The following is a 15,413-nucleotide window of genomic DNA, read 5'->3' as shown; positions in this document are numbered from 1 at the left end:
GATGAAGATGTGTTGCGCTGCATGAGGCAAATTGTGGTCACACCAGATACTGACTAGTTTTCTGATCCACACCCCTACCTTTTTTTAAGGTATCTGTGACCAACATATGCATATCTGTAATCCCAGTCATGTGAAATCCATAGATTAGGGCCTAATGAATTTATTTCAATTGACTGATTTCCTTATATGAACTGTAACTCAGTAAAATCATTGAAATTGTTGCATGTTGAGTTTATATTTTTGTTCAGTATAAATAAGAATGTACCAGTGTTTGAGCCTGCGTGTTGCTAGGGATGTCCACCCGACAGCACTGTAGAGATCACAATGGTGAGTTAGACGTCTCTGATTGGTGACAAAATGAAGGGCTGCATGATACACAGAGTCAAGAGCCTTCAGTTTAGAGCTTGAGGCTTGCACATAAATACACAGAGAGAAAAGTACAACGAATCAACTATTTTCTGGCAGCAAAAGAAAAACAAGCTTTGTGCCGGTAATAAAACCCAATATGCAGCAGCTTGAGTTTCGTGACAATGTTCTCTACATGGGTGGTGAATCTCAACTTCTCATCCGCCCAAACTCCCAGATATTTGTACATTTTGACTTGCTCTATAGAATGTCCTTCCAAGGTAGTAATTACATGGTTTTCAGGGTGATTAGTATTGGAAAATACCATTCATTTTGTTTTAGAGGAATTCAGAACAAGCTTAAAATCGTACAGATTCTGTTGAATGATGTTAAAAGCTGTCTGCTGTCAAAGTCAAACTGCTGCCACTTGACTAGAGAAAAGGGTCATCTGCATAAAAATTTACATCAGCTGTCTCAATTATGTCTCCCAATGTTGTTGATATAGAAAATAAACAACAGGGGACCTAAAATGTATCTTTGAGGCACACCCGAGCACAACTCTACGGTGTCCGACAACCGTCTGCCTTAACACACTGGGTTCGATTTGACATGTAGTTCACAAACCACTCCAGAGTATGACCAGTAATCCCAATACGCTTAAATCTCTGCACCAAGACAGTGGGGTCCACTGTCACAAATGCCTTTGACAAGTCTATGAATAGAGATACACAATGCAGCTTCTTATCCAGGGCACAATGAATATCATTCAAAACATTAAAAGTTGCTGTAACAGTGCTGTGGCTAGACCTGAAACCTGATTGCATACCACTCAAAATATTGTTTTCCTGGAGGTAGGCCTTAAGCTGCTTGTTGACTAGGGACTCCAATACCTTTGTCAGAACAGACTATTTAGATATGGGCCGATAGTTATTCAGTAGAGTGGGATCACCTTCTTTCAAAAGAGGTAGGACAAATAATTTCCACAACTTGGGGATTTCATTACATTTTATGGGGAGGTTAAAGATGTATGTTAAAGGGGGAGCAATGATATCTTCAGCCAGTTGTAGTAGGCGGAGGTCTAGATCATCAGGGCCAGGGGATTTTTTTTTACATCAATTGCTTTCAGGGCTCTACACACCTCTGAGACAGATAAGGGCGAGAAGGAGAAACTGGAGATGGAGTGCTCGGGAGTGTCAGGTAATTTCACAGGGGGCTCATGTTGACTTTTAACCCTATCAAATAATCTGCCTGCATCAAGGAAATGTTGATTAAAAGAGTTCAGAATAGAGGTTCTCTCAGTTACCACCTGTGAGTCAACCAGCAATTGTTTAGGGAGTTGTTCACTACTTGCCAATATTTGAAAGGATTATTCAGATTATCAGCAGTAGATTTGAGGTAGTGGTCTGCTTTCAGCTTTAAGGTCATAGCCACACCCTGATTCCGAGGTGTTTAAAAGCCATCCAATCATCAGCTGAATCAGACCTTCTTGCTTTAACCCACAAAGCATTCAATTTCCTCTATTCCAGGCAATGTTAAAAACCATGTGTCTCAAACTGCTTCCAGTTTCATTTCATGATGATACGTGTAGGTACTTTAGGAATTTTACCAACCTTTTTAGGTTAAAAGTTGGTTGAAAAAAAGACAAAATTCCAATCAGTTTTCCACGTTGATTCAACATCATCACATATATATTTTTTGTTGTTGAAATGACATGGAAACCATGTTGATTCAACCAGTTTTTGCCCAGTGGGTTATATCATTTGCAGAAACACGAGAAGCATTAAAACGAGGTGGGATGTTGGTTGAAATATTTTAGAGGGCACTTCCCATAGCATGTTGTGTTGGCCCATTCCTCTATATATAATTGGTCCTGTAATTGGTTTGCAGATGTTCTTTAGAATAGCAATTAGATTATTCTCAGCATATATCTGAGGGATTACAGCAAATAGAATAACCATATTATTTTGCATTGGCTCAATTATAACTGTAATTGAAAAGACGGTTTCATTGAAAATGGATTACTGGAATAATTGTTTTATCAGGATAGCCCTTAGGCTATGAGAATTAATTTGCTTGTATGTCAGACTATTTTGAAGCACTTTTCTAATTTATTTTCGGCCCCCTCCTCTGAACCCAGTGTAAATGACAGGTGAGGTGGCCTGCAGGAGAGGCATGAGCTAGATATGCCTTCATTACCCTGTGATGGGTTCTGTGGTGGCAGTGGCACAGACCAAACACCACCTCTCCAGAACAGCATCACACAGCTATACAGTGATTGAGCTAGTAAAACCATTCTGGTAGCAACACAGTAACACTACCATTACCTTGTTCACCTGCTCCAGTCTGGTGGGGGGTTTTCTACTAAAAGAGCCCAGTTTCTATGATTACTGAACCAGTCTTTTTCAAAAGGTTGTTGCCGAGGCTAACGTGTGATCAATCCATGTCATTCGATAACTAGACTCTAGACATGTATGTGATTTAGATGCTTTTTAATGTTCCATACATACAATAAAAGCACATTTAAAAACATGTGGTTTCCAGAGCTCTGTACAGTGAGTAATGTGAAGGTAAGAAGACACAAAACAGATAGAATATAGCTTAACGTGTACAGTAGAACTGATCTCATGTTACCCACCATGAGAGCGGGAATCAATAATGTGACACCCTGATGGGTTGGCGTACCTGCCAGAGAGCTCACGCCAGAGGTTATCAGCACAGAATAATTAGTTCATGCCTGGATGTGGGAGGTGTTTGTACAAGCATCCGGTAGCTTGCTGGTCTTCTCCTGGATTCACCATAGTATTACACCATATTAGATGTGGTTCGTTTCTGTGTCTGTTCACAGTTGTTTAGCTCAAGTTTGAGCAGATGCAAGGCTTCATCTGACAATGAGGATAAAATGTTTCCCAAAGGACAGAGGAGGATTTATTAGTTGAGGCAATGAAATGAAACAGATTAAAGTCTGCCTGATAGAGGTAAAGGGGGATAGCCAATATCTACATGCAGCAACAGCCGCTGTTCTCATTTGTGTGTTTTTTCCCCACACCATATAGATAAGGAGCTATTCCAGAGGGGGAAAGCGATAGACCGAGGGGAGGTGGACATTGGTACCGAGGTGATCCAGGCCATTCCCCCAGGTCTGTTCTGGCGTTTCCATATCACCATCCACCACCCTAAGTATGTCAAGTTCAACGTCTCCCTGGCACGGGATGCCCTCTTGGGGATCTATGGGCGGAGGAACATCCCCCCTACACACACACAGGTACTGTACACCCTACCTACCTCATACACACAAGAGCATTACATCCACTCCCATGTAAACGATCATACCAACCTATACAATGACTGAAACACCCCAACACACATAAGTAACTATATGCACACCTAGGTATATGCACAGATCCACACATGCACAGATCCACACCCCCCCATGCTAATGAGTGTACCCCAGCCCCTACGCACAACTACCTTTCCTCCTCCATCCATCTGTCATCCTTCAGTCTCACTCTTCACCCACATTGAAACCCACAATAGAAAATTGGACCAAGCAGGTGTGGTGCCTTTATGTTATGTTTGATCACTTCACCAATCAGTGAATTAGCTACAGTACTGTTGGCTACCTACCAGTACTTTTGTCAAATGCATAATGAGTTTCAATGTATGTAGTTTATTGTTATGGAATGAATGCAGTTAATGAAATATCTAGGGGAACTAATGTGATGTCAGTAAAATGCCTGAACTGCATAATCACTGCTTCTTAGCATAGATATTATCTAAGATTAACAGTTCAAATCATTCTAGAAATGAAGACCTGTCAATTCAATTAAATCCTTCTTATTTCTGCCTCTATTGCATACTATTTTGCATATGTAGGTACATGGATACAGACAAACAATGAATTAATGCTAATTGAAAGGTGCCTTTTTAAACACAGACGTCCTTTTTGTTCCGTAAGGATGCTCATAATCATTATAGTAATCACACTTGGCATATAGCCTGCTAACTGTATGTTGGACCATATTCAAGTCCTGTCTGAATGGGGCTGACTAATCTCACACCATCATTAGATGTCTCTGTCAGCCAGGTCGGCTGATTCGGTTGATCCCAGTTCTGTTTTTGGCCCCTGCATGCAGTCACACATATGTTCCCCCGGACCGGCCCTCATTACATCTGCTGATAGAATACCCAGCAGGTCATGGGGCTGAGCACTCAGGGTCACGGTGAGACCTGCACACAAGTGACTCATCTGTCACAAAGCTGTTTCACCGGCCCCAGTAAACCCAGCAGGCTTCCGCATGATGAATCCTAATAGGATGTTTTAGTCATTAATCTGAGTCAGTCCCCTGGGCGGCACGCACAGTTCAGACTTTTTTTTCTTCCAATGAGATTTTGTCACTATTGGCGCCGAGGGGATTGTAGCGGGAACGACAGTGGCCATTTCCGCTTCAGTGTGTCATCATGTGCTGATCCCCGGCTGAAAGTGAATTATGGAGGGAGTGGGATCCCTCCTCTGTCTCCTCCTCTGCTGCTTTGCATTGCTGATGATTTGAAATGCAGGGGCCGATGGCTACGGTGCCCCAGCGATTCTACTGAATTACAAACATCGTTTTCCTGTTGTTCCGTAGGGGAGCATTTGTTTCTCATAAGAATAATTCTGAGGCCTGGGGGCATGTCATTGGAGTTAGGGACCTGGCCTCACCCAGCCCTGGGTTTATTATTTAGGACGGGTGGAGGGGTGAAGACAGACGTCCCTCTGAATCCGGCAGGCGGAGAGGCTTTGCTGCATGCAGTCACCAGCCGACAGCAGCGTAATACCAGCCCTGGTCTCGGCTTATCTCCAAGAGCACACACAAACATGAGTGACACTGGCGCAGCTAAGGCACTGCATCCCGCCCAGGGCTACTGTCATATCCTACTCATCTGGTAATCCAGCAATGCAGCATGGGGGCCTGTCTCCTTATTAAGCTCATCAAGGGCAAAGTCAAAAGGTGGCTCGGGAGCTTTGCATATGGTTAAGTTCAAGTTATTTTAAGATGGATGACAGGATATGATACAGCACATGATGATTTCATATTTTGGCCTGTTCCCAGAGATAGTTATCCATGCTGTGACGTTGGAGGAACCCTGATACACCCTGTCAGTCAGGGCATGTCAGTACACCCAACCAGAAGCTTGTGATGTCTCAGCTTTTGACTTCCAAATCGTTGCCTCATATTTAATCAGATGTTTTCTCATCCTCCTGCAGTTTGACTTTGTCAAGCTCCTGGACGGGAAGCAGCTGATCAGACAGGAGGTTCAGACGGTGGCGGAGGATTCCAACGCCTCTCCCAGGAACCTGATCCTGGCCTCCCTCCAGGAGACTGGCTTCATAGAGTACATGGATGCTGGAACCTGGTACCTGGCATTCTACAACGATGGAAAGAAAATGGAACAAGTGCTTGTTCTCAGCACTGCCATCGGTAATTGGCTCCTCATTGTGTAAAAAGTAGAATAGGTGCTCTACAGTGTCAGTTACTAATGAAAATTGCAGCACCATGCAATCATATTTGGGAGCAGTAATGAAGTCTTATAAGAAAAAGACAGTACATGTGACATTATTTCCAGGATGTAGTCTGTGGTTACAAAAGCACTCAAAAAGCAAAGCAATTATAACATTTATACAATAGCTGCAAATAGACAGAAAAACATGTTTTATAACGTTTTTTCTCTGCACCACAAAACATTTGTGAAACAGGCTGCCATTTTAACATCAAAACGGTTGAGTTCTGTTGCTCGTTGCAAGGTGCTGCAAAGTCTGTCATCCCTAATTGACTGACCTTTTGTCACCCGTCTGTAAGCCTCTGCTGAGAGATGAGCCAATGTATTTTTCTAATGCTCTTTCTTTCCAGCCTCCCCTGGAAATGCTTTTGCTCTGTCTTTTAAAACGAATTGTTGTCTTTAAAGGCAGTGTAGTTCTGTACATGTCAGTTTCCTCTTTGTCTTTATGACCATGTATCTGTTACCTTATTGTAACCCATGCAACATGTTAGATTATTATATGTCTCAATGGATGCACAAAGTAAAAGTGTTCATTATACTCTGAGTTTGGCACAATATTTTTTCTATGTGTTTCTGTCTAGCCCATGGACGGTTGTGTTGTTTAAAACTTTCTCTGTCTGTAGAAACCATGGACGGCTGCTCCACCAATTGTAAGGGGAACGGGGAATGTGTAGCAGGTCACTGCCACTGCTTCACTGGTTTCCTGGGACCAGACTGCTCAAAAGGTATATTAAGTAAGGCACCTCTGAGATATGTGGGATATTCCAATGAATTCATACACATTTAAATTACATTTTTGTGCATAATGAAAGCTCACATAATATTGGGTTGAAATTGAGTTATACATTTTATATTCTGTAAATCTACCAGTATCTAATTATTCTGCAGAGTAAAGTCCAGTCCAATCAGTCAAATAACAATGGCTACTTTTTTATTAAACCCGGTGCTTCGTAATGGATACTACCAATATTATCAATGCCAAAGCCATTCTGAATGGGATTATTTTGATTGTCTTTGAGGATTATTTACAGTCTTTGAATTAAATGAGGATAGCAAGAGGCAGTGGTGATTTCAGATCCACTTTGTGGTCAGTGAGGTCTCTCTCTGCCCAGGCCGACCCGCTCTGGACGAATGCCTTAATCTGTCTCTGCCTAGATCTGAGGTCAGGGAGCCACTGTAGCGAGCATAATGTGTCTATTACTGTTCCCAGTGTGGAACTGGGACATATTATGGAGACTAATGGACAGGCCAGGGTCTGTAAGGCAGCTTCCACACTGCAACTGTCCATAAACAGACTGACAGACTGGAGGGATGAGAGATCCTGGCAGAAGAGAGAAAGGGAGAATGGGAGAATGGAGCCATGTTCTCTCACGTAGCTCTGCAGGTTTCAAAGACATTCTGGAAAACGGTTCACTATGACTGAGTGCCTATACATGTAGACTAGGAATATAGCATAGGAATGCAAGGCAATGTACAAATGCAGCATGTTAGTGATATGAGTAGTGTTTAGGCTACACACCATAGGGTTAATGGCATGTGAACAAAGATCTCTATTGAATCTATACAGCACAGTGCGTTCTGCTCTGATGTTTACCATGCGTCTCCATGCTGCAGCCTCTGAGACTCTGAGGCTCCATTCTTCCTCATTTTGTAAATCTCAATTTTCATGGCGCTGAGTTCCCACATGAAGAAATACTATAGTATACTATGGTATAAATACTATACTATTCACTGTAGTGTTTTTGCAGACTTTACAATAGTATTCATTGTAGTTTTTTTGCGGACTAAAGTGAATTCTGTAATATTTACTGTAGAATTATGTAGTATACTGTGGTATTTACAGTTAACAATAGTATAAATACTGTAGTAAAATAAAATATATACTATAGTAATTAATGTAGTGTTTTTGCGAATTGTAGTATACTGTAGTATTTACTGTAGTGTTTTTGCGTACCGTAGCATACTGTAATATTTACTGTAGTGTGTTTGTTTTATTATCTTTGACATGGAAGTGGAGGCTTCTTCTTGAGGAAACCTACTGGAGAAATAATACAATAGCACATTTTCCATAACCTGTAGGTAGATAGAACTGGGTTCTGAACTGATAGTTCAGAGCTTCTGCTCTTTTCTATAATCTGTAGGGAACACAACATATGGTTTATACTTGGCATGTAGGTTTCTCCCTTATGGGTGGCACAAATTGGGATATGGAGAGGGGAATGGGCAGGGTATATGCAAATTAAATACTGTAGTGTTTTTACGGACATTACTGTAGTGTTTACTACAGTGTTTTTTGGTGGGATAATACTGTAGTATTTACTATTGTATTCTACAGTATACTACTGTACAACATTCTATTGTAAGTACTACACGTGATCGAGGGGTACTACATTGTGTAGTATAGTATTCTACAGTATACTAGAGTATACTACATAATTCGATAGTAAGTACTGTGGTATTCTATAGTAAACTGTAGTATTTTTTAATGTGGGTGGTGTACAGAGGGGCCTTGGGGAATAGAGGGGGGTGTTGTAGGGAGATGCCGATGCTGCAGCACCATGCCGCAGCTACTGGAGTTTAAATCAGGTGCCACTTAAGGAAAATTGAAATGATTGAGAGATTAGGTGGATTTCACAGGAAGAGGGTCTGAGTAGGGGTGCGTGGCCTGCGCCCAGCAGAGGGGAGAGTACTTAAAGAACTACCATCAGGGGAGAGGATTAGGTTACTTCAGCTGCATGCTTATTAGTGAGATATTGGTGATGGGTGAAACCTGGTTAAAACTGGTATAAGGCTCATGGGGAGATCACCACTGGGGTCTCAGGGTGAGAGCTGACTAGTACCTTCCAGTGCTGGAATGACATAAACAGCTTCATAATTCATATATTGGATATCAACCAGTTTTAGTTATGGTTTTGAATGATAACACGCCAAAGTATTTTATTTCCACCACAGTATTTCTTAAGGGCTACTGTCTTCATGGACTTTCTGCCCCAGTATTTGTAAAGGGCTACTGTCTTCATGGACTTTCTGACCCAATATTTGTAAAGGGCTGCTGTCTTCATGGACTTTCTGACCCAGTATTTGTAAAGGTCTGCTGTACTGTCTTTTTTCTTCCAGACTCCTGTCCTGTCCTGTGCAGTGGCAATGGAGACTATGAGAAAGGTTACTGCCAGTGTCACCCGGGCTGGAAGGGCCCAGAGTGTGACATCCAGGAGGACCAGTGCATCGATCCCACCTGCTCCAACCATGGCACCTGTGTCAACGGCATCTGCATGTGCAGCCCGGCCTATAAGGGCAACAACTGTGAACAAGGCAAGGGTCCTATCCTAATAATAATCTTTATCACTATTTACACAGGCATAGGGATAGGCATAGGGCACATCTGCATTTAGCCTAGCCGAAGGGGTTTGGCTTGGTGCATCCCTTATCCCAAAGTGCAACAACAGAAGCATGCCACGTCAGTTTGTTGAACCAGAAAAGCCACTCGTTGTTAGTTCAGGGCTCTTAGCCACTAGCCAAACCAGTATTCTGTTTGTTGTGGGGTTTTGCACACAGACACACACCAAACTGTCTGATAGATTGTCTGATTACTATTTAACCACAGCAACAATACATCCAGTGTCCTCCTCTCACATCATTTTAATTATGGGGAGAGTTTTTGTGTGCAAAAACAGATTGATCCAATAGATTATCCTCTACACACACACACACAGCCGCTCTCCGCTGTTCACTTACGTCATGAGGAATGCTTATACATGAAGCAGCCAAATCAATTGATTGTCCTAAGGTAGTTGTACCCAGTGGTAATTATTGGCTTTGTCTGAGATATCCATGCTAGAGAATGACCTTGAGTCAATGAGCCTGTGACTAGGATCTAGCCTACAAGCATTGTGGTAATTACTGTGGTTAACACTGCATAGATTTTTCTTTTTTGTAGTGTGCATTAGTTGGGGGTTGGGGTTGTTCTGAAGTGTATCACAACTAAATGTGATCAATTAGCTCCAGACATGGATTGAAGCTGTTTGTTGTTCATTCTTTATGAGAATCGTGTGTAAAAGCTGCAGAGGTTTCAATGTGTAAAAGCTGCAGATGGACATGTTTTCCTCACGGTGCGATGGGTTCTCAGTAATAAACCATTCACTGCTAGGAAACGCTGTTCTCACAAGGTTACAGTGACACTGTTAGAATACACACCACTGAAGTACACAGACAATGTGTTAAATCAGCTAGATGTGATGGGGAGTTTTGTGTCAGTATCTACCCATAGAGGTGAGGTGTGATGGGGATGTTCTGTGTCAGTACCTAGACAAACAAAAGGTGTGATGTGGATGTTCTGTGTCAGTACCTAGACAAACAAAAGGTGTGATGTGGATGTTCTGTGTCAGTACCTAGACAAACAAAAGGTGTGATGTGGATGTTCTGTGTCAGTACCTAGACAAACAAAAGGTGTGATGGGGATGTTCTGTGTCAGTACCTAGACAAACAAAAGGTGTGATGGGTCCGCATAAAGCTTACTTCATTTTTCAAATGTTTTATTATTTTCACTGCATCAGGGAAAGCGTACACAGAGGTTTCGGCTTTGCAGCCTTCTTCAGTGTATAGCACCTACCCATAGGGGAAAGGTGTGATGGGGATATTTTGTGTCAGTACCTACCCATAGGGGAAAGGTGTGATGGGGATATTTTGTGTCAGTACCTACCCATAGGGGAAAGGTGTGATGGGGATGTTTTGTGTCAGTACCTACCCATAGAGGAAAGGTGTGATGGGGATGTTTTGTGTCAGTACCTACCCATAGAGGAAAGGTGTGATGTGGATGTTTTGTGTCAGTACCTACCCATAGAGGAAAGGTGTGATGTGAATGTTTTGTGTCAGTACCTACCCATAGAGGAAAGGTGTGACGGGGATGTTTTGTGTCAGTACCTACCCATAAAGGAAAGGTGTGAAGGGGATGTTTTGTGTCAATACCTACCCATAGAGGAAAGGTGTGACGGGGATGTTTTGTGTCAGTACCTACCCATAGAGGAAATGTGTGATGGGGATGTTTTGTGTCAGTACCTACCCATAGAGGAAAGGTGTGAGGTGGATGTTTTGTGTCAGTACCTACCCATAGAGGAAATGTGTGATGGGGATGTTTTGTGTCAGTACCTACCTATATAGGAAAGGTGTGATGTGGATGTTTTGTGTCAGTACCTACCCATAGAGGAAATGTGTGATGGGGATGTTTTGTGTCAGTACCTACCCATAGAGGAAAGGGGTGAGGTGGATGTTTTGTGTCAGTACCTACCCATAGAGGAAAGGTGTGATGGGGATGTTTTGTGTCAGTACCTACCCATAGAGTAAAGGTGTGATGTGGATGTTTTGTGTCAGTACCTACCCATAGAGGAAAGGTGTGATGGGGATGTTTTGTGTCAGTACCTACCCATAGAGGAAAGGGGTGATGGGGATGTTTTGTGTCAGTACCTACCCTTAGAGGAAAGGAAATAATGATTCAAACAATATACAGATGGTCAGGGAGGGACATGAAATATTTACTCTAACGCTTTCTCTCTCACTTCTCTCTCGCGCTCTCTTTCTCACTTTCTCTCTCACGCTCCCTCCATCCACCCCCTCTCTCTCTCACCTCCCTGGTTCTGCATGGCCAGTGGACTGCCTGGACCCTCAGTGTTCTGGCCATGGTGTTTGTGTGAAGGGGGAGTGCCTGTGTTCACCGGGGTGGGGAGGCCCAGACTGCGAGAATACCCTTCCAGCGTGCCAGGAGCAGTGTTCAGGCCATGGGAACTACCTGCCAGACTCTGGCACCTGTACCTGTGATTCCAGCTGGACAGGCTCCGACTGCTCCACCGGTGAGTACAAGAACCATGACGTGCATACAACTTACGTACATGCAGAGCCATATATAGAGATAGAAATGTCTCTATCGCTATACTGTGTGGTTCTTCCTACATACAGATACACACACTTGAATACAGTGCTTTCAGACTGTTACCACACATAAACAATTCACATCCTTAGAAAGGGCTGTAGTGACTGTAGTGACGGAGTCGGAAAGTCCACTCCCAGACACTTAATGGGGAGCCTTTGGAGTTTAATCACATCCTTAACCTCCCATAAAAGGTTTAAATGTAGTCAAGCCGCTACTGTTGTTTTCTGTCTTGCTGTGATTTAGATTACTAGATTGCGTTTGCTGTACATGACTCTAACTTTTGGTCTTACCTTTGACTGAGTAACACAGACCCTGGCCAATGTGTTTTTCTGCTTGTAATGATCTGCCAGTTCCTAGCAGAAGCAGAACTTCACACACCCAGCAGCCTATCAGACAACTGAGCAATCATTTCTCCGACATGCTGTGTGTAAATTGGACTACGCACCATGGCTGCCATCTAAGCCTTTTGGTGGGAGACATGACATTATTACATACTAATGCTCGTTTTTTATTCTTCCTTTTTTAATATGCCTCCTCCAGGGAACAATAATGCCATGGTTAGGATTCGTCCCGAGATATGCTCCTTTGTACAATTTAAATCTGTTATTTTTAGTATACTGTAGGTGTTATCTGTTCATCAGCTTTTCGTATTTGAATTTAGGTCACATTTCTGGCTGTTTATACAGAATAAATTAAAGTTATCTTCACTGCACTCACTTGTTAGTACACTGCGACACTTGAAAAAGTAGAAAATGTCTATGCATTTAATTTCAGTCTGTCTCCTGTTGAATTCATGGCGAACAGCTGTCTCTTACTGAAATGTTTAATGAATTAGTTTGAGTCAGAGGACATTGATAATGAGGGTTGCCACCAATGGCTATGGTTCCTACTGATAACAAACAGCGTTGACACGGTGGTTGTAGGAACATCTCAGAGAAGCTGTGTGAGCCCTTGAAGAAAATCACATGATTTCACATGAAATTTCACATGTGAAAACATGTGTTTTTGGAATACTTCACATGATCACATGTTTTCACATGTGTAGTTTCATCTTATCACATGTTATCACATTCACTTCACATAAGATCACATGTGATCACATGAAAACGTGTTTTTGGAACACTTCACGTGTTCACATGTGAAATTCATGCGTTTTTTCCGTAAGGGAGAAGATGCTGGATATTCCTCTGTGTAGTTTGTCATCTTTGTCTGAAAGTTGTTGTTTTTGTTTTGTTCAGCCAGTGATACAGATGTAGATTACATGTAGCAGCCAGATCACAAAGGAGATCAGGTTCTTCAGTAGCCCAGGGCCAGGTTTATAGATTAGCTGCCTGCTGCTTTAGCTGCCACACAACACAACAACACACTAACACACACCCTGCTGGTGTCACTGCTTATGGAGAGGGATGGAAACCGTGACAACAATATTATGGAAGCCTCCATCCTTTAGAATATAGGGTCCCTGTCATATGAATTTTTGCTCATCTTCATATTATTAATGGTTCTCTTCCTTGAGTCAAGTAGTGCTACATGCCAAGCCTTTATTAAAGTTGGGTGAAAAACCTGAAAGGTGGGCTGCATATTAAGACATTCCTCAAAAGGCAAAGTAATCACTCATTCTTCATTATTTTTCCTATCAATTGTGTTTTCAGTGATGGCCAAAGGGAAAAACAGCTCATGTGGAGGCTATTTCACTTTCCAATGAATTGAATCTTGGAGCAGTGTGGTGCCTCGGTTTCCTTAACCATGAAAGAATTGTGCATTCACTCAACCCACACTTTTTTCCAGCCTTCCAAAGCAAAGTTCAGGTTTTCTATCCAAAAGTGAAAATTGATTTTATGTTCACTCAAGTATATGTAGAATTACTTGTAATGTTGACTGTGTGTGACTGCACTGACAATGTCATTACTATGGAGTAGACATACTGTAACCTCACTGTAAGACAGTGAATTATATGTATCAATGTGCAGTATTTGGTTTTTAAAACAGAAATATAAAGGCATTGAAGATAATGCCAACATTCAACTGTTATTATAAAATTGTTTTAGATGGCAAACATGTTGAATTCTATTGCGAGCAGATGCATAGAGGAAATGGATTAAATGTCATATGCTTAATGGTAGAAAAATCGAGATTAATAAAATGCAAATTGAGTTGTTATGGCATGATTAAATATGATGTATATTTTAATGGGAATGCCTTTTCCATGTGTGGGGATAAGTGGCCTTTCTGCGCCAGCAGCTCTTTCTTCTCCCTGCTGATTGGCTACTTGCTGATAGGATGTACTCTCCATATTCTGCTGAAATTATTCATTGAATACCATTAAACTTCTAAAACTTTAAGCATTGAATGTATTATAACTGCACCTGCAGCACTCAACATAGAAAGTATTGCCTGTTCTGTATTATAACAAACATTTTCCTATTCCTATTCAAAATTAAAGTTTCAAATCATGAGTATGTAGAGTAGAGATACCATTAGAATAAAAATGGTAATGGGTTTTCATTATATTCCTTTTAAATATATTCATTTTTTTGTTCTATTAGATGAACTTGCAAGACAAGATGAGTGCAGAAATGAGTCTAGGATCCTGAATTAATTCATAGGAAATGATCACGTGTATTTTGGGAGCAATGATGCAGCTGACCTTTGACATGTCCATCTGGCCTGTGTAGAGGTGTACTGTCTGTTGCCCAGTGCAGTAAGACCCCTGCCGGTCTCTCTCTGTGTCTGTGTGCAGAGGTGTGTCCGGTGCCCTGCAGTGCCCACAGTGTGTGTGTGGGAGGGAAGTGCCAGTGTGAGGAGGGCTGGGAGGGGCCAGGCTGTGACCTGCAGGCCTGCCACCCCCGCTGCCAGGAGCATGGCCAGTGTAAGAACGGACAGTGTGAGTGCCACCCCGGCTGGGAGGGAGAACACTGCAGCATCGGTGAGTCTCGCCCCCACCCCCCGAGGACTAACACTACCACAGGAGGTTAATACACAGAGCGTGTAACGTGACTCTAGTGGCTATTGTTCTGTTTAGAGGCATAGGGGCTGATTTACTGTACCCAGGCTTGATGGTGTTTTAGCATGTTGTGACCTTGGGACTATAAGGTTCTATCTGTGCAAAGCATAGTTTTGAGATATTGAGAATACAAGTTTTCACATCCTAGATCTCAGAACAGTTTTGTAGTGAATTCTTCTTGCATAACCCATTAAGGTCCTCACTGTAAAGGTAACTAAAGTGCAGAATATCAAAATCCTGAGACATTTGTAAATCTGTTTTTTTAGGGGGTGCCATCACAGATAGAACCTTATGGCTGAACCCAGATTGACATTTCAGAGCTATAAGGTTCTATCTGACACTTCTGAAATAGACATGTTCAGTTTTTAAGAAAACTGTACGGTAGCTATTTGAATACATAAATGATAGAATAACACTAATTTACCAAGATAGAGTCAGAACACATCAACAAATACATTAAGAAATGTATTATGTCATCACTGATTTCTGACAGTTGTTTTTTTGCTTGCGTAAAATTATTGCTGGCTAGACTAGCCTAGACCAGGGAGATGGCAAAGACATTTGTTCTGATTGGTCCATCTGTATTTGTTCAGTCTTGTGATT

The 15,413-nt window shown here is 42.1% G+C and overlaps 1 protein-coding gene across 1 annotated transcript in view; it reads left to right on the top strand.

Moving 5' to 3' along the window:
* LOC121573713 (teneurin-1) overlaps positions 1-15,413 on the top strand; it is a 256,172-nt gene that overhangs the window by 162,613 nt on the left and 78,146 nt on the right. Inside the window, exons 7-12 of the mRNA XM_041885893.2 lie at positions 3,399-3,607; positions 5,591-5,804; positions 6,507-6,608; positions 9,001-9,195; positions 11,526-11,726; positions 14,547-14,732. Of these exons, the coding sequence (XP_041741827.2) occupies positions 3,399-3,607; positions 5,591-5,804; positions 6,507-6,608; positions 9,001-9,195; positions 11,526-11,726; positions 14,547-14,732 (1,107 nt within the window). The remainder of the gene's footprint in view (positions 1-3,398; positions 3,608-5,590; positions 5,805-6,506; positions 6,609-9,000; positions 9,196-11,525; positions 11,727-14,546; positions 14,733-15,413) is intronic.

The sequence above is a fragment of the Coregonus clupeaformis genome, chromosome 9 (genome assembly GCF_020615455.1).
Source record: "Coregonus clupeaformis isolate EN_2021a chromosome 9, ASM2061545v1, whole genome shotgun sequence".
In the NCBI taxonomy this organism is placed as follows: Eukaryota; Metazoa; Chordata; class Actinopteri; order Salmoniformes; family Salmonidae; genus Coregonus; species Coregonus clupeaformis.
The sequence above is the reverse complement of the archived record's forward strand: the minus strand, read 5'-3'. Positions and strand labels throughout refer to the sequence as shown.